The 20062-nt window shown below is 43.3% G+C and overlaps 1 protein-coding gene across 6 annotated transcripts in view; it reads left to right on the top strand.

Annotated features, from left to right (window-relative positions):
- The window catches only part of Cacnb4 (calcium voltage-gated channel auxiliary subunit beta 4), a 243005-nt gene that overhangs the window by 206535 nt on the left and 16408 nt on the right, over positions 1-20062 (top strand). For 5 of the 6 annotated variants that reach the window (XM_021180332.2, XM_021180341.2, XM_021180350.2 and 2 more), the window contains 7 exons: positions 172-302; positions 2700-2776; positions 4096-4115; positions 4331-4411; positions 5338-5396; positions 14401-14510; positions 17900-18051. In XM_021180332.2, the coding sequence (XP_021035991.1) occupies positions 172-302; positions 2700-2776; positions 4096-4115; positions 4331-4411; positions 5338-5396; positions 14401-14510; positions 17900-18051 (630 nt within the window). The remainder of the gene's footprint in view (positions 1-171; positions 303-2699; positions 2777-4095; positions 4116-4330; positions 4412-5337; positions 5397-14400; positions 14511-17899; positions 18052-20062) is intronic. The other variant, XM_029472686.1, reaches the window with a different exon arrangement.

Below are 20062 nucleotides of genomic sequence, written 5' to 3'. Positions count from 1 at the left end.
GTATCCCTTCGAGAGTTAACTACTGAGATGTGAGGTAACATTGTATCCCTTCGAGAGTTAACTACTGAGATGTGAGGTAACATTGTATCCCTTCGCTTCCTTGGAGTTAACTACTGAGATGTGAGGGTAACTGAATTACTATTGAGGGCAGCTTTCCTCTCTGCTTTCCAGAAATATAACAATGATTGGTGGATAGGAAGACTGGTAAAAGAGGGCTGTGAGATTGGCTTCATCCCAAGTCCACTGCGCTTGGAGAATATTCGGATTCAACAGGAACAGAAAAGAGGCCGTTTTCATGGCGGGTAACACCCCATCCTTTTTATGAGCTAACCTTTTCTCCTTTCTCCCTCCCTCCCTCCCTCCTTCCTTCCCCACTTTTTGGTGGGAAAATTGGACAATATTGTCAAGTTGGTTTTTTTTTTTTTATTTATTTAAAACTGGATAAAGCAGTTTATTCTTTTGACTCAACCTCTGTTTTCTGTTGGATTCTTTTTTTTTTTTTTTCCCATTCAGGAACTTGGGTTCTTTCCAATTCTCTTTGCTGGGACCCCAATGAAAACCCACCTTTAAAGCAAAGAGACACTCCCCTGCATACACGCTATTCTTGAGGAGGATACAAAGGATACAAAGGAAACAGGTTTAACTGTTTCCACTGTGCTCTGACCCCTAGCTCCTCAGAAACCCATGTGAATTCCACAGTGGAATTACTGATTTACTCAGTAAACCCATCTCCAAACCCTGTTTTCTCCTGTGAGAGTGACACAGAGCCTCACTTCTCAGGACAGCTCAGGTGGCAGCTGAAATGACCTAGAGTTGGTGTTTTGCTTGGGTCCCTGTCAAAGACTCTGTCTGGTGGGCTCAGTATGTGGACAGTTCCCGAGGTCCCTTCCTCTACCTGGGCTCCTGTGCCATCTTCTGCTTGCCTTGTGCTGATGACACCAGGGAGCTATGACAGACTAGCCTCTAGTGTTCAAAAGAAACGGTGTGCCAGTGGCAGGTCCCAGCAGTGTGAGCACAGCTGGAGAGGAGTCCAAGCCACACAGACCCAGTGCTGCTTGGATGCTGTGCCGCTGCTCTCTGTGAAGCGCCAATTTCATATGTGTTAGAATTCTTCAAAAGCCTTCAGGCAGAGCAAGTTCTGCTAGTGTTGTCGTTGTTTTGAGACAATCTTGATCTGTAGTCCAGGCTTGTCTTCACGAGGCAGTTCTGCACCAGCTCCATGCCCTAATGCTAGAGTTGCAGCTTCATGTCACCATGTCTGGACGAAGCCATCTCTTGCCTCAATCTCTCTTTTTCAGCTTGATTTTTTTTTCAAATAAGAAAAGAACTGTGTTATTTAAGGTTACCTTTGCTTTTATCCTAATGGAAACCTTTCCAGGATAATGAAAGAACAGAGAAGTACAATTAACCCACCCTTCTAATCATTAATTTGTAAAAATGTTTTATTATTAATTCTCTTGTTCCCTTTGCTCTAGACAGTTCATTCTCTCTGCTTCTCAGCACACTGGCAACACTTGGCCCTTCGTGAGGTTGTGGCATCTGCTGATGTCTCCTCCTCCTCCTCCTCCTGGGCCCCTCTTCCTCCTTTGCATTGTCTCTTTTAGGCCCCTGTGGCACCATTCCAGTGACACCTTCCTTCCCCACCATATTTTAAGTTGTACCCACCCAGGAAACACCCTGTACCTGTATTTTCCATCTCTTTCCAACTTAATTAATTTTTTTTTTTAGATTTATTTATTTATTTATTATATGTAAGTACACTGTAGCTGTCTTCAGACACTCCAGAAGAGGGCGCCAGATCTCGTTACGGATGGTTGTGAGCCACCATGTGGTTGCTGGGATTTGAACTCTGGACCTTCGGAAGAGCAGTCGGGTGCTCTTACCCACTGAGCCATCTCACCAGCCCAATTTCTTAATTTCTACTACACTTAACTACTCTCAGAAATATTATGTATTTATCTATTTCTCTTGTGCAGCCTTGATTATCTCCTACTAGAATATGACTCCTCGTTTCTCACCATTGTTAACTGTTAGTACATGCATATATATGTGAATATATATAGTTTTCTTTGAGGCAAGAGAAACAATAAAGTCCAGGGCTTTATTCAAAGAGGCTCATTTGTCACGTTCCTCTCCTTAGAGTAGAGATAACTCCTATGTCCATAGATGGGGAAAGCTAATACTCAAAGATATACTGCAGTGTGTCCCACCATCCTGCCAGTAAGTGTCAGACCTGTTCATGCTGAAATATAAGCATAACTGAATTACTATCGACAGAACTGTGACTGTGGACAGCAGAACAGACCATGGAACACCCTCCCACACACACTTTTAAGAAGTTCTCCCGTCTTCTTGCTTGTTCTGAACTGTCTGGCCTCTGGCCAGCACTTTGATGACTGGTCTCAGGTAAACACAGTGCTCTACAGAGCACCCTTACCAGGATCTCTGAGTCTTTCTGCTCAGTTCTTGTACAGATAATTGGGATAGATAATTGACCAAGTATATTTCCAGGTCTCAATTAGTTCTCCACTTTCTCTGAGAAACGAGGTCAGAGAAAGCATTTGAGAAGATTTTTCCCTCCTAACAGGATTTGGTATGTTGTGAATTATTTAGTAGAAGGCCAAAGAACGCCTTGGATTCTCAGTTTCTGTTTTCAGGGGATCTGGGGAGTGAGTCTTAAGTTCCTTTCCGTGTTCTAGGAAATCGAGCGGAAACTCTTCCTCCAGTCTGGGAGAAATGGTATCAGGAACATTCCGAGCAACTCCCACAACAACAGGTGAGGGGGCTTGCTAACTCTTTCACTGGTTTGGAAATAAAGTCTTGATTTAAGACTTAAAGATGTAAAGCTTCCTTTATGAAAAATTTCCTTGCTCGTTTGAATGCTATTTGATTTGGAGAGTACTAATGATATAAGAATCAGGTATAGTTTTGAAAAATCTCATTCACCCCCTACAGCCAGTAACTCTCCCTGTATAAACCAATCTCAAGTTCATTATTTTACCCAAGAACTCAAGCTACTTTAAAATTGTAAGGCCAATAGAGATAAAAGTTCCTGAACTCTCACAGCAATGTACATCATGAACATGAAGCTCTAGCATGTGTTGGGTCCAGGTTGTACATCCTGGGAGGGATATAGCCTTGCTGCAGCCAAGATTACTTTGTTTTTATGTTTGGACATCTGGCAATTCCAGATGAGCCCTAGAATTAATGCAATAGAGACAGGGTATCTCAATAAAGACTGTGTGTCTTTGGAAATTATGAAGATCTTCACCAAGAAAGTCTTCTTCTATCACATCCTCTGATGTGATTCTCCTATAAGCTAGCTTCATTCTGGCCAGGACATGTGGCAGATTCTGAGTACCCAGCATGAGGCTATCACACTGCAACATACATCAATGCCAGGCAGAGTCTGGGATAGCTTTAGGTGGATGCATGTAGACTGGACCTGCTGTTTGGATGGCAGCAAAACCACCTTTGTTGATTGTGAAGTAGATTCTTTCGTTTGCTGGGCACTAGGCTCTGCCACCAGCTTTTCTCTTACCACCTAGAGGGGACAAGGGAAACTGGCTGTCCAAGAGTTGAGAGGAGCATAGTAGAAACAGATGTATCAGGATTCAGGAGGAGCAGAGAACATCTGCTACATTACCCTTCGGTTTACCAACAGTCACAAATACAAGACAGTAACAATAATAAGAATGTTTTTCACTTACATTGTATCATTTCTTTTTTCTTTTTCTTTTTCTTTCTTTCTTTTTTTTCCATTTCGCTTAGCTAGCTTGCCCTCAGCTCCACTGTGAATAGCACACAATATGGGCACACGCATGCTTAATGATTAGCTAACAACCTCCGGTGCTGTTTGAGTGCCCATCCCCAGCTTCTAATGGGAAAGTCATCGGTACAGAGAGGAAGGGGTCTGTATTTCATGTTCTCACACAGCCTGTCCAGAGCGAAGTGGCAGAGGGCAGTGACCTGCTGAGGGGGTGCCAGGCAAGCAGTGAGGACAGTTACAGGGTACCTTCTCCCATCTTTTAAACTCACATGCTATCATTTACGGAGATAACATATTTTGATATGGCTCTTGTTGTTGTCTTTTAGCAAAACAGAAGCAGAAAGTGGTAAGTTGTGTTTCCTTTCTAAACTCCTGCTAAGGTTCCGATCCGTACATGCCTGTGGATGTTCCGTTTCCGTGACCCACATAGCTATAATGTGAGGGATGGACCTCCTCGGTGGGAACCCTTAGTAGGCACTTACTGAGAATTCTGGATGTTGTGGCTGTCGAGAAGAGAGGCTCAGATTGGCCTTCTCACTCACGTTGACTTGTCTTTTTCAGACGGAGCACATTCCTCCATATGACGTTGTGCCGTCAATGCGTCCTGTGGTGTTAGTGGGGCCATCACTGAAAGGTTATGAGGTACAAATTTTATCCATTGCTCTCCTTTCCTCCCTGGGGACTATCCTTTGGATTCTGACCCCTCCAAGGTCTGATGACAGATAGGAACTGGTGGAAGGCAGCTCATAGTATGTGGAGGCAGTGGTGGGGAAAACCAGTAAAAACAGGATTAAATTCTGGAGATTAACTAAACATTGCCATGTAATGAAGAAGAGCTCAGGCTGTGGTGCATGGCATTTCAAAGTTTGCCATTCTGGCTTTGTGCTTAAATGGATAAAACCAAGTGGAATGTAATATCTAAATCTGAAGCTTCGGGCTACCCACTCACCCCTCCCCAAAGGATGACGTCTGATGGAGAGGAGGAATTTAGTATACATTTGTTGAATGTCCTAATGACTTTCTTGAGGCAGATCTAAGATTTTATCTCTCTTTCTCCAAGTTGGAAATGTCAGGTGATGAGCAGGAAAGTTATGAACAAAAAAATTAAGTCCCAGACAAGGAGAATACCCAACACACACACACAGGCAAGCAGGGCAGCTGAGCCCGGTGTCAACTTTGAGGCTACCCACTGCTCGTCACTAGAGGCAAGCCTAACTGTGCCATGCAAAGACGGCTAGCATCCGTGCACATGGTGAGCTTATGCCCTCCTAGAGGCAGAGCTACTCCTGAAGGAATAGGAAGGAGAGTTTGCCTGGGGTCCTGGTGAAAACTCTAGGTTCATTCCTCAGCATCCTGGAGAAGAAGCGCGGGGAGGCACTAGCAGCTGTGTCTGATTATCATGGCTGTCTGCCCTCTGAGACCCACTGTAGCTGCCTGGATATCATGGGGACTCTCCTCGGTCACTGTGTCCTTTGCTTCCGCCGCTCTCACTTTTGACTTCTCTCTCTGTGTCTCTCTCCCTCTCTCTGTTGTGTTTGCCTCGTTCTTTTTTCCCCACCTCTGCAAAGGTAACAGACATGATGCAGAAAGCCCTCTTTGATTTCCTGAAGCACAGGTTTGATGGGAGGTGAGACATACAGACGTTTTTGTCTTTCGATTTTTCCTTAACTGAACAAGTGTGATAAACTGACTTGTGGATCTGTTTCCAACCGTTACAGAAGTCTAGTAGTTAAGCTGAACTCGGTGTTCCAGGAGAGTACACACTGGAACAGCCACAAAAATATGGCATATTGCCTGAGGTCCCCAAGGTCAGAAGGGCCTGGAAAAGGAAATTAATCCATTTGTTGGGTATAATGCATATTTGTATTTATTTTCTCCCTTACTAGTGAGTTCATAACAATCTGGTTTTCATGAAGAAATTGGTTAAAATGTTTGTTTCTGATGAATATAATGGCTCACTGGTCATGTTGTGTAGTGTCTGGAAACTATGCATATGTGTAAAGGCATGTATTCACGTGCGTGTGATTCAAAGGACTAATATATATGTGTGTGTGTGTACACATGCACACACACACACACATACGCATGTATATTGCTTTGTAAGAATGACATGCTGGAAACAACCTCTTAAGGAGGGAGCAATCATCACTAGGATATAGGCTTCAGAGTCACTATTGAAGGCAACTACACTTATTTGCATGCTATTTTTTAGAAATAACCTTGCTATGCTTTTAGTTCTGTTTTGTACATATCCCACAACAAGCCATTATCAATACAGCTGCGCTCTCAAATAATTCCCTCCTTCAGTTCTGTGGAAAGCGTCTAGAGCTCTTAGGTTTCCTAGAGAAGTGAGGGAGATCTGTTTTGACTTAACAATGAGAGCATGCTTGTCCTCAATGTGAAACGTGGCCTGTGCAGAAACAGCCCCCTGAAGAAACTGAGCATTTGTCAGAAGTGAATTTATATAGCGCACATTGAGAAACCTGAAGAATGTGTCCAGTTCATCACTTTAAACCAAAGAGTTCTTTTTACAAATCTTTAAATACTTTGAAATAGATTTTAGAGTTTAATTAATGCAGCATTGAAAGAAAAGGTAAACATAATCATGCTTTAAGCACAAATTGTGTATCTATGAAACTTAAGTACAAACATATAGAAGTCCATACAAATATGTATATGTGTTTATAATTTGTCAAAGAAAAGCCTTCTGTGTAGTCATGGGAACATAGTCACTGGCTTCTAAGACTAGCTACAATATAAGGAAGCTGAGGGGCTGGGCAGGCCAGTAGTTAGAGTGCTTGTGTGCAAACAGAGAACCTGAGTTCAGATACCCGGCATTCACATAAGAACCAGCATGGCTCTCACATGCCTGCATCCTCACTGCTGTGTGGGAAGAGATGAGAGCCATATGTGGGCTTGTGGTGCTGGGCTATGAAAGACTCTCTTTCAAATTAATAAGGTGGGAAGGAGCAGATCGGGATTCCCAGTGTCTTCTATTGTGGACACTCACATACAACACACATACCACATATACACACATATGCACACATGTACACACAATATATACATACAACACACATGCCACATATACACTTACACACATGCACACACATATACACATGCACAACACACACGCATACAACATATACACATGCAACACATACACATTCACACATACAACACATCCACACTTACACAATGCACACACAGCAATCAGTACATACATCTACACATACATATACAACACACACAGCTGCAATTTTACTTCTAGTAATTGAGAGTTGCATTGACGAAATGGGAATGTTTGCCTCCCGTTAGGTGGATTTCTAAGTATCTGATTGAATTTAGGCCAGATCACCTTACTAATAGTCCCCCAGATGTAGAATGGTTTGAACATACTGGAAGCTTAATTTTACTCACTAAATGATCAGAGACAGGGCTTCCTGTTGGGGAAGACGGGTAAGTGGTGAGGGGAAACTCTGTTAAAACATTTGCTTCACCTACCATTTGGGGCCCTTGGTCTTTAGCTTGAGTTCTCCAGCCTGCTAAAGGAAAGGGCCCTTTAGCGCCTATAAATAGCGCACATAAAAGCTCATTTCATTGGCTAGAACTTTGTTGTGCTGTGTTCTTAGCTGCAAAGGAGAATGGGAAGTACAATTTAGCTATAGACCTGAAGAGAAAACAGAGCTTGTCTTTGCCATAATCCACTGGGCACAAAGGGTTGGTTAAAAAAGGAAGGCATGACCCATAAGTGCCTCAATGGATGGCATGCAGCTAACATGAGAGCCCAGGTCTGCTCTTCTTGGTTGCATGTGCACAGTCCTTTCAGCTCTGTGGTGGACTCATTGGTTTTAACCTGGGGTACCATCACTGTTCTGAGCAGTGCCCCCCCCCCACACCTCTAATTCTATCACAGCCTTTGATGGGAACAAAGTCCGTCCTGTAACTCAGCCTACACTTGTTAGGTTGCTTTGGTTCCATATGACATCCCTAAAAACGATGTTGTTAAAGGTTGAAAATAGCATTGGTGAGAACAGGAAACTACTTCAGAATAATTGGTTAAATCAAAAGCTGAGTGATTAGTGAAGATGGATACCGTCTTTCATCCCAAGGCCATGGAAGAGGTTGTTCATTTAGTTGCAGCACAGGCTTGTCTTGAGTCAGGCAGAATTTACCTGCCTCAGTCGCTGTATCTACACTATTAGAGCTCCTTTCAGTTTAAAGAGAGAATTAAAATTTCAATGCCAAGTTTTCATGGGATCTGGTGATACAGAGAGTCTGGGGATGGTGAGATATGGAAGCAGCTAAAGCAGTAACTGGAGACAGAGGCCGGACTGGAAGAGTCTGGTGCATAGGCATGGCTAGAGAAAAATGAGTAATAAAGATGTGAGGTAGGGAGAATGAACTTGCTTTCAGGTAACGAGAAGACAGTACCGAAGAAAATCCCTGTGAGCCCACTGCAGTGTGGCTGGATGGTTGAATAAGAAGAAGTTGGCTGGGAGCTCCTCAGATGCTAGCACGTCTTCTGTGTGGGGAATGCTGTGTTTTGAGCTGTGACAATCTGCTGTGTTGTGTTTTTACCAATTAATAAACGGAGGGAAAACAGCGCATAGTCTTGAGCTGAAATCAGCCAAGAGAGCCATCCCACTGAAGACGTTGACACAGTGGAAGTATACACAGGGTCCAGTGGGAGCCGGTTCAGGGCTCCTTTGGCTGTGACGGTAGCGTGGTAGACAGCACGGTCAGAGGGTGCCCTGTAGGGTGCCCTGTAGTTTTCAGGAAGAGCACATTAGAGGTCCATGGGTTTGGAGGTTTCCCTGTTCAACACTGCATTTCAGATCCCAATTCGAAGTCAACGCAGTGGAGCAGGCCCATCTGTTTGACTGAAACAAGCAAAAGCTTGGATGATTTTCCTTCCCACTCTTTAGGAATATGAGTCACTGTAGGCCTGGGTCTTACTCAGTCTGAGTCTAACTGCAAGACATGTAAGGAAAAATGAAAACTGAGGGATCAAGCAGCCCCTGAGCGCCTATTGGATATGTGAGTGTTCACATGCAAGAGTGAACTGGGAGTGGACCCGGTGGCACTCAGCTTTCGGGGGACACAGTAGGCACAGAGTGTCTCTATTTCACACCACAAACACTACCCATGGCTTCATCTTTTCCAGTGAGGTTTGTGTAGCTGCTCAGCCCGGCACTGACAGCATGAACGAGCAGCTCCCGGCTGCAGTTTGCTGACTTACGCTATGTGTTTCAAATCCCCAACAGTTGTCATCTAGGCTTAAAATTTTTAATTTAATTTTAAGTAATTAATAATTGATAAAATTAATATTTGTCAATTTAATTAATTGAATTATTAATCGATTTTTATTAGCACAAATTCAGTGTGCAAGCACTGGATTTCATAAAGACAGCCTTGAGCTTTTTGACAATTACGTAGTATCATGTTGTGTCCTGAAATCATACATGAATCCTATGAGGCCCACAAGGTCCTAAAAAAAAAGGGAACTCTGCCCAAGGAATATGCAAACTAAAATGAATGAACAGACAGAACAAGACAACCCAAAATGCTCAATCGAAGACAATTTGAAAGAGAATTTAAGCATACAACGTAGAGAGGTGCTAAAACTTAGTACAGAGTTTATTAATGGAACCGTCAATTGATGACGTCACGAAGCAGCCACACCATGTAAGTCAAAACTGTTTGCCATTGCAGTTCAACAACTGGAAAAAGAAACGTCTGTCTCATAACCAAAACCCCTTCCACTCAGCTTCGACCACAATTTTCCCTCCTAGTGCCTGCTTCAAACACTAGAAATAACTAAACACTTGTGTGCCAACTTGAATTACATCATGTCTCACTGCATTCCCCAAAGTTTTCTCTATATATGGGTTTCACCAACTCTGGGACAGGAGAGTTCATGGTGGTAGACTGTAAACTTTGGAAGATAAGACATGAGGAAATTGTTCCCCTTGAGTCCTTGGCTCTCCAACTGTTTCCCTTATATACAATTACACACACACACACACACATCATTACAGTCAAGGCAGCTTCTATTTATATACTTATTTATTTATTTTTGTTGAGACAGGGTCTCATGTATCCTTGAATAGTCTGGAACTCGCTATGTAGACCAGGTTGGTGTGGAACTCTCAGGGAACCACCTGCCTCTGTCTCCCAAGTGCTGGGATTAGTATGCCATCACATCCACTCTTCTAAGGCAACTTAAAGAAGGAAATGTATTTGGGGCTTACAGCTCCAGAGGGATAGGAGCCCATCACAATCATGGAGAGGAAGCACTGTAACAGGCAGACTTGGTGACTGGAGCTGGGAGCTGAGAGCTGAGGGCTCACCTCTTGATCATAAGCAAGAAACAGAAAGAGCAAACTGGGAATGCCTTGTGGCTTTTGAAACCTCAAAGCTTCCAGTGATGGACTTCCTCCAGGAAGGCCATGCCTTCTAAGCCTTCCCAAGCAGTGACACCAACTAGGGACCAAGTAGTCAAATATCTGAGAATGTGGGGGACATCTTAAACCGACATACATGCTAAGAACAATCATTTAAGAAACTGGTTTTATTCAGTGCCTTCTTTTCCCACAGCAATAACCCTCTAGATACTAATTACAAATCTGACACCTTTTTATTGATTAGGGGATGAGGCTCAAACATGCTGTAATTTGTCCTTGAGCATGAAAATCGAAAGAAAGATAGAGGGGACCCTGGGGTCTCCCTTGCCACCCTGTTCAACCAGCTTTGGAATATTTTCCATGTGAGCACTAGGAATTTTAAAATATGTATTATTCTAAATGACCTTCTTACTAATTAGCTGGCATAGAGAAGGGTCTTCCAGCTGTCACATTAGCAATGTGGGAATACTAATTAGATTTGAATGGATATGTCATAACTGAAAGAATTATCTTCCTGTAGAAAATCTGCAGAGGGGCAGATGAAGTAGGTTTGCAGATAAAGGCACCTGCCACCAAGCCTGGAATCCTTCTGTAGAGGTCTGCACCAGGCAGGGTGCAGACTTGCTGGATTTAGAGAATGGTTTTGCTGGGTTTCAGGGACGTTAGCTGCCACACCCTATCTTCAGGAGTACCGAACTCCTGCTGTCCCATAACTGTGGATACTGTCTCAATGAGACTGCTAAGGGAAGTGTTTGAAGGTTTTAAGATGCACAGAGTGCTAGAGGACCAGGGGGAGGGTAAAGGAAGAGGGCTAGGAAGTATACCACTAGTTTAAAGACATTATAAACTAAGGGACACTTGATGGTGGCTTAGTCAGGGTTTCTATTCCTGCACAAACATCATGACCAAGATGCAAGTTGGGGGGGAAAGGGTTTATTCGGCTTACACTTCCACACTGCTGTTCATCACCAAAGGAAGTCAGGACTGGAACTCAAGCAGGTCAGGAAGCAGGAGCTGATGTAGAGGCCATGGAGGGATGTTCTTTACTGCTTTGCTTCCCCTGGCTTGCTCAGCCTGCCCTCTTATAGAACCAAGATTACCAGCCCAGGGATGGCACCACCCACAATGGGCCCTCCACCCTTGATCACTAATAGAGAAAATGCCCCACAGCTGGATCTCATGGAGGCATTTCCTCAAGAGAGGCTCCTTCCTCTGTGATAACTCCAGCCTATGTCAAGTTGACACACAAAACCAGCCAGTACAATGGCAAATGTAAAAACTTTGCTGAGGTGACTTTTATTTTAAAAGAAAGAAATTGTGGCCTGGTATCTGGCTGTGATATTAGTAAGCCTTTCAACAGGAGAAATCCTTCTTTTTCTTTCCTTTTTGGGGGGACGGGGGCTGGTTCGAGACAGGGTTTCTCTGTATAGCCCTGGCTGTCTTGGAACTCACTTTGTAGACCAGGCTGGCCTGGAACTCAGAAATCCGCCTGCCTCTGCCTCCCAAGTGCTGGGATTAAAGGAGTGTGCCACCATGCCTGGCTTCCTTCTTTGTCTTACTGACAGACATAGGGGTGGAGTCTGCCCCTTCCTAGTCTCTACTTCATGTGTGTGTGTTTTTAATAACGGAGAGTATGGATTATTAGTGGAGTCTTTTTCACTAGAAAATAAAATGAGAAAAAGAGCATTCTGCCACCCACATTGTTTCCTCCATGTTTACCTTTCAAAGCAACTATTTGCACATACATTACGGTCAGTAGTACTTGGAAAGCTTTGTAAAAGTGCTTTATAACCCAGGGAAAGCATAAGAATACACATTTGCTCATGATTTCTTCAAAATTTAAAACCCAGGAGTTACGATTTGGCTTATATAGAACTAGAAAATTTGGGCACCACAGAAATTATTATTCTGGAAAAAATTGAATTCTGCCTTAATCCATCCCCACTTCTCTACAGCCATATGTGTGGTTGTTCTGGAATATGACAATATGCTTCTATTCAGATGCCCTATTCTTTATCAAACAAAAAAACTAGAGCCTCAAATTAAGCCTGAGTCCCAGACTAGAGGAGATCACATCTTAGAACCACATGAGCAGGCATGGCAGCCAGAACCTGTAGTCCCAGTATTCAGGAGGCTACTGCAGAGGGGTTTCGGCAAGTGAGAGGTTAGCCTGGGCTACAGAATGAGACTCTGGGAAGGAAGGGAGGGAGAAAGAGGGAGAGAGGGGAGGAGGAAAGAAGAAGGAAGGAAGGAAGGCAGGAAGGAAGGAAGGACAGAGGGAGGGAGGGAGGGAGGGAGGGAGGGAGAAAAAAAGGTGTAGTAGAAACTCAGATAGATATGGGGCTCACTTGGTTCAAATCTCACAGCAGGGGAGAGTTATAAACCAGCTCCAGATGGCTTGGTCATCTTAGAGAGCTGTTACTGGAAAACAAAACTGAACCAAAAGAGAACTGGTGACCAAGCTCCTTCCTACAGTGAAGGCCTCTAGATCCTCATTGCCTGGAATGGAGCAGATTCTCTCTGTTCTCAGTTTCCTTCTTAGGAGAAGGTGGAAGTTGCTCACCAGTGTTTTCTGATGTCATGCAGCTCAGTTGAACTTCTCTTTTTTGCCTTTCCTTTTTTTAAATTTTTTTCTCTTTAACAAAACAATAAAATCATGAGTGAGCTCGACATAGAAGAGAGAAATTTAGAAGTATAAGCTCTGCCCATGTTGATGCTCAGAGTGGTCCCAGGAAATCGCCTCACAGCTTTTGTTGCTACATGGGATAATTTGATGCTACCTTAAATAATTATTCAAGGCATAAAGGTTCAAGAAGTTAGAACACAGTGGTGTTCCAAGCCCCTGCAGCTTATAGATGCAGCCACCCAGGCCAGCACCACTTGGCTTCAGTATCCCACTACAACTTCTGCACATTCTGTTGCTGTAAAACTTGGGCACAGTGGTGGATAGTTATGGCTCCTGGACAAAGGAGGCTGAGGCAGGAGGATTAGGAACTCAAAGTTATCCAGATACATATTGTGAGACTCTGCCTCAAAAAAATGTTTGTTCGTTCCCGAGCCTTTATGAAAAGGACCATTTTTGGTCCTCCCTAAGGCTTCTAGTCACCAGAGCCTCCAGACTTAGAATGGCCAAAAACAGGAGGAATGGGAGGACGTGTAATTAAATTCATGCTTCCTTCTCTGCCCTAACCCTCAAAGAAGTTCAGCCCTGGAGAAGAATAAGTCTGCTAAGAGGATCAAAGGAAGCGATCCCCCCCCCCTTTATGAACTCCCCCATTGTGCAGATGAGTGTAGGGAAGGTCTGTGGATCTCTCTGATTGTCCTAGGTGGACCAGCTTTGAATTCTACAGATAATAGTTGGAAGCTGAGCGGTCTCCGTTAAAAATTATTTTAAAACAATAAAATCTACATTCCATCATTTGATAATGTATAGTCTAGCTGTTCCCCTCTCTCCATACAAAGTCTCTGCTTTAGTCTTCCATGGCAGCAAGGTGTGTGTGTGTCCTAACTTATCATAACTCCAGTCTCGTGCTCACATTGACTTCAGCGACTGGGGTCATGAGTGCCGACCAGATGTGCACAAGTGCACGCCAGATGTGCTCAGATCCTATACTGAGGCTTCTGTGCCTGCAGAAAGGAAACCATATTTCTCACATCCTACCCACAAAGCTCCTCTTGGGTCTGTGGAGAAACACTTTATATATTAGAGATTAACTACTGAGCCAAGAAACACAACTTAGTTACCAACTGGTTGGGTTTGTTTTGTTTTGTTTTTTTTCTGTGATCAAATGAAGCTTTCCCTTTTCAGTCAACGGTGTTAGGGCAGAGCAGTTGTGTATCCTGAAGGGCTTGTTCAAGAGCAAATCAACTGTGAGTTTTGAGGAAACTGTATAGCTATTTCCTAGAAAGAGCATGCCTAATTCATGTTTTGATTCCCTCCTGGTGTGCTGTGTGCTTTAAAGGCAACTTGGCCAGGCAGGCCATAATGGAGGGAGCCCATTTTCACTGGAGTGGTTTTCAGCTACAGAGCCAAAGCCTGCCGCCATTCATTATTTCTGTTTTAATATGAGCCAGAATCTGTTTAAAATCCTTGTGGCTGACGTTTACTGTTTGGTGGTTCTGTGGTAGTATGTGAAGTGTCTGCTAAGTACTGAAGATATGAGTCACTCAGAAAGCCACATGACACTTTTACTGGCTTGTTCTGTTCTGTGTTCCTCTTCCTAGGATATCAATAACAAGAGTGACAGCTGACATTTCTCTTGCTAAGAGATCTGTCCTCAACAATCCTAGCAAGAGAGCAATAATTGAACGTTCCAACACCAGATCCAGCTTAGGTAAGATGTTTTCATATGGGCATTCAGTGTATGGGTGGGGAATATCTTGTCCTACTTGGGCACTGACCTACCTGGAGAAGTACTGAATATCTGTGGAGAAAGCCAGCCATTGAACAGGACAGGGGCAGAGTCCTTGCAGCAGCCAGAATCCTTCTCTCCCTCCCTCTCTCCCTCCCTCCTGTCTCCCTTTTACCCTTCTTCCTCATCCTCTTTCTGTCTCCATCTCTGTCTCTCTCCCCCCTCCCTCCTCCTTCTTCCCCCTCTCTGTCTCTGTCTGTCTCTCTGTCTCTGTCTGTCTCTCCCTCCCTTCCTCTTCCTCCTCTTCTCTTCCTGTCTGTCTCTCCCTCCCTCCCTTCCTCCCTCCCTCCCTCCCTCCCACCCTCCCTCCCTCACTCTTCTCCCTCCCCCTCTCACTTCTAGACACTTAGTATGGTGGGAGCAGACCTCCTCAGGCTCCTCTACCCAGTTGCTGTTGCACCATGGGGAACCACCTATTTCCTTCCCCTAAACATCACAATAAGGCTTTTGTTGTAGGTGACACATGGCTGACATGGAAGGAAACAAGATGTTTAGAAAGGGAAGGTAATGATATTCTTATGTGGCCAACTGGTAGACCCAGAAGAGTCACACCTTTCAGTAGAAATGGTGGCTACCATGATGGACATGCAGAGAACTTAAACTTGTCTTTTCTGGGTACTTGTTGGAAAGCATCTTTACAAATCTTCCCATGAGGGAGAATATAAAGTTTTCAATGAGTTGTTATATGCATAGAAGTGAGCCACTTTGGGAAGTGTTTCCCTGAGCCCATGGAAAAAATAATAACAGTTTTGGGAGCTGAGAGAGGGAGATGAACATCTGTAAATCCAGCACCTGGGAGTAGAGTCAAGAGGGCCAGGAGTTCAAGGCCAGCATAAACTACAGAAGACCTTGTCTCAAAAGCAAGCAAGCAGACAAACACAAGGAACATCACCAGTTCCAAAAATGCTGAAACACTCCAGTCTAGTGGTAAAGAGTGTTTATGAAGGGTCTCCAGCACCAGATTCTATGACTGTCCCAGCTTCGTTTACCAGCAACAAATTTACAAAGAAGGTTCTCTTAGTACCACTCTGAGAACCTGTCTGATTGTTGACTTTCTTGAAGAAGATGAAATAGGTAAATAAAAGGGCCTTTGCCTCCCTTATGCCTATAATTTGCTTATTATACTGTGTATACAGATTTTCCAAGTACTGGGCTTATCACCCACTATGTGATACGGCCTTCTCCTTATCTACCCAAGTTCTACCACTGCTTACAGCACAGGACCATTGCTCAAGGGAAAGCCTTGCAGCAGTGAATATGAACCTACAGTCCAGTTCATTGCTGGTGCATAGGAAATAAAACCCTGGTGTTTCTGAGCTATTTGGATCGAGACTTAGAGCGCCTTGTGGATTCTGGTCCTGGGGCAGTGCCATTTGTATTACTGCCTTTTCGTTTCTTCAGAAAAAAATATCAAATGTGATTTTACATTATTTTATAATGATTTGTGAGGCTTGGAACTAAAACAATGTCAGCTCGTTCTGCTGTAGTTCTGCCTAGAACTGCTTCTTTAAAACTGTGGCAAATCAATTAAAGCACAAATCGAGGACCTATCCCAACATCCCTCTGCTGAAACGGACTGCAGGAAAAATTGGCTTTATTTTCCAAATGGATTCTTGAGAAAAATTTCTTTTTAAATTGTTTCTGATGTGCTAGGGGGAAAACTGGATATATGTTCATTATTACTAACAAATGTAGACTATTATCTCATGAGAACTTGGCAGAGATTTTCTTAAATAGCTGCCCTGAAAGCTGGTTACTGGAGAATCAGGATGGAGCCTTTCAGGTCATTAGTATTGGATAATGTGAAAGTAATATGTGTTTTGTCTACTTAAATTCATATTTTAAAAGAAGATTATCTCTTTATTTGTGTGTGTATGCCACATGTATGTGGGTGGGTGAGAAGGCCAGAGAGCTCGATCCTCTGGTCCCCTGGAGCAGGATTACAGGTGGTTGTAATATGGATGCTGAAAACTGAGTTTAGTCTTTTGGAGGAAGAGCGAGTGCCCCAACTGCTGAGCCATCCCTCTAGCCCCCATAGCCATACTTTTTAAACATAGATCGTGCATTAAATGTCAGTGATTCTTTGAGAAATAAGAAGCTTTTGCTTCTATGCAAAGTCTTCCCCTTAGTAGAATCTAATTCAGATTTGGCGCATGACCCACTACATCGAGCGACTCATAAACTGTATGAAGGACTGACCGTATCAGTTTTTGAGGCTGCAGTCTAGGCTGAAACTCTCTGCGTTTCCCAGGATAACTTTGAAGTCATGACCCTTCTGCCTTAGTTTCCCAAGTTTTGCAATACCAGCAATTCACTACCAAGTTCAACTTTTATATTTCAGAAAAACATATACTTTGCTCATGTATTTTCCTTCAAACAAACAAACAAACAAACAAGAAGAAGAAGCAGAAGAGGGGCTTGTAAACCACAGTAGCACTAATATATCGCATCACAGTACTTGGGAAGTAAGGACAGAAAGACCACAATTGGTTTGACCTACATGGCAAGGCTCTGTCTCAAAACAAAGTACTTGGATTGCTTCAGACATTTGAAAGGAACTAGCATTTTTATTCGACTAAGTTAGAAGATGCAGATTTGGTTACCTGATGATTGCAATCAGCCAGATAGGTTTGAATCAAGATACAGTACAACATTTGAATATAGTCAGCTCTGTGTGTGTGTGTGTGTGTGTTATACTTATAGTAACTATACCTTAGTAACTATACCACTGGCTCTAAAGCTTGGTAATCTTCCGATTGTCTGAGGAAGCTCACAACCATTAGCCAGGATACAAAAATGGGCATTACAGTCCCTTTCCATCCCGCAAATGTGTTTCCTAAATGTGGGTCTTGTTAAAAGCAACCCCCAAATGGAATCACTGTAGCTATATAAATAATGCTCTGCTAAGCCGCGTGTATAAAGCACACCAAAGAGAGCTGGCTCAAGTTCTTCTACCACTGTTTTATTCTAAGCACAATTTTATCTTTAGAAAAGATTTTTTAAAAGAACAGAGACACTGTGTGGCATACACCTTTAATCTCAGCACTCAGGAGCTAGAGGCAGGCAGACCTCTGTGAGTTAGACACCAGCCTAGTTGACATAGCATGTTCTAGGCCAGCCAGACCTACATAATAAGACTATGTCTGAAAAAGAAAAAAAGATTTTTGTTAGACAGGTCTATGAAAGTCCAAAACAGTTTGTTCTACTGTATAGACAGATACATCTGAAAGCTTATACTATTTCTTTTTTAGCATAAGTAATAATTACTGAGACTAACCACTACCTGCCATTTTATTTGTTTCCCCTTTCAGCGGAAGTACAAAGTGAAATTGAAAGAATTTTTGAGTTGGCAAGATCTTTGCAATTGGTTGTTCTTGATGCAGACACCATCAACCACCCAGCACAGCTGATAAAGACATCCTTAGCACCCATCATCGTCCACGTGAAAGTCTCGTCCCCAAAGGTAATCACCACATCCCTGTCTACACTCTAGAAGCTTTCCTCTTGAGGAATGACTCGGCCCTTTGAGTTTTGGGGGCAGAAGATGTCTCCAGAGTCTGTTAGTGAGCACATTTTAAAATAGTACTCAAGTTCTAGGGATCTGAGTGTAGCCGAGAATAATACTACATCTCTTTGAGAAGTTCCTGCCTGCTGTCAGCTTGATAAAATACAAACAGAGCTTAAGGAAGATTATGAACTAACCAGTACCCCGGAGCTCTTGACTCTAGCTGTATATGTATCACTGGAAAGAGAGGCCCATTGGACACGCAAACTTTATATGCCCCAGTACAGGGGAATGCCAGGGCCAAAAGAGTGGGAATGGGTAGGTAGGGAAGTGGGGGAGGGGTATGGGGGACTTTTGGGATAGCATTGAAAATGTAATTGAGGAAAATACGTAATAAAAAATATTAAAAATTTTTTAAAAAGTAGACTCTACATTTTCATAGGCTGCATATTCCCTCTTGGCCAATGTCTTCTTTGATACCAATTCCTAAATCACCTATATTCTCTGCCCAGTTGGGAGAGGGGGTATATAATCCAGAGAGAGGTCTTAAGTAAGGTGAAAGATCGCCATGTAACCATCTCCTACACCAATCCTACAGGCCTTCTCATGTGTGTGTAGCTGGGTTCCTTAAGGAACATATTTCTGCCTTGGTTAAGCACAACTGGCCATGATGCTACCAAATGACTGGAATAGAGGAAGAAGGCCCCAATCCCACTCTTGATTTTGATGTCCTTTTATTTCTTACATTTACTTAGTTGGTATTTTTGTTTGTTTGTTTTTAAAGTCTGTGTGTGAACTTGTGCTGTCACAGCTTATGTGTGGAGGCCAGAGGACAACTCAAGGAAGTAAATTCCCTCCTTTCACTATGTGGGCTCTGAGGATTGAACTCAGGTCATCAGGTTTGGTAGCATTCACTGTTACCCACTGAGCCTTCTCACTGTCCCTGCTTTTGCTTTTGAACAGTGATGGTGTTCTAAAAATAAATATGAAATAGAAACTTAGCTCCTTTCCAAGGCCTCCTTGAATGAGTGTGGTTTGCCTAAATGCCCCCTATCCAAACAGCAGTCTCCTTTTGTGGTCAAAGAAAAGCCTAGAGAGGCTGTGACTTGTCGCCCTCCCCAAGTTCTCAGCCTCTTGGAGGGCACAGCTCTTCTACAATAAGAGTGGGACTCCCAAACTATGATCAGGTAATTCTGGAGAGTGGGTAGAACAGACCAGCATTCCCTTGACCACTGGAAGTATCCTTGTCCCTAGTCCAAGCATCCTCTGCAGTGAGGCTGTCACCCACACCCCCACTGCACCGCTGTTGTGGTGTCTGGAAGTCCAGGATCAGGCACTTGCATGGACTCATGCACTAAGGTATCACAGAACTTCACGAAGGAACAAGTTGAAGTGGGGAAAAGCCTGCTTTAACATAAGCAAAAACTGAAAGGGAGAGTGTATGGCCAAATGCAGCTACAGCTATGCTCAAAGCTGTAGATATGTCTGTCTTTTATCCAGCAATGTTTCAACACAAGTGTTTTACCTAGGTTTTCAATCCTGAAATAGTTTGATTAATTTAAAATTAAATCAACTATTTCATTAATTATTGAAAAATATGACATGCATGACCCTGATACCTGGCATGAAGATAATGAACACAAGTATTACTGAACAAAATAATATCAAAATATTGACTCAACATAAGGAGGAACAGACCAGCTCTTTCTCTTTGACAGGAAGCTTTGAAATCTGCAAGAGACGTAAAAGTCTAGGTGGGAAGCAAGGCTGTCATCAGGAGCCCACAGGGAGCTAGGGCAGGATAGCTATGTTCAGTCCACTCTAGGCCCATAGCACAGAGATTCTACATGGGTGATTTCTCACACTGGAGATCCTTTTTACTAATCCTCAGGGTTACATAAACTGGAGAAAAAAATCTGAGCCCAGTGTTTGTGGTTTCCTTTCAACTCGTTGACAATCTCTTGGGTTC

This window comes from Mus caroli, chromosome 2 (assembly GCF_900094665.2).
Source record: "Mus caroli chromosome 2, CAROLI_EIJ_v1.1, whole genome shotgun sequence".
NCBI lineage: Eukaryota > Metazoa > Chordata > Mammalia > Rodentia > Muridae > Mus > Mus caroli.
The sequence above is the reverse complement of the archived record's forward strand: the minus strand, read 5'-3'. Positions and strand labels throughout refer to the sequence as shown.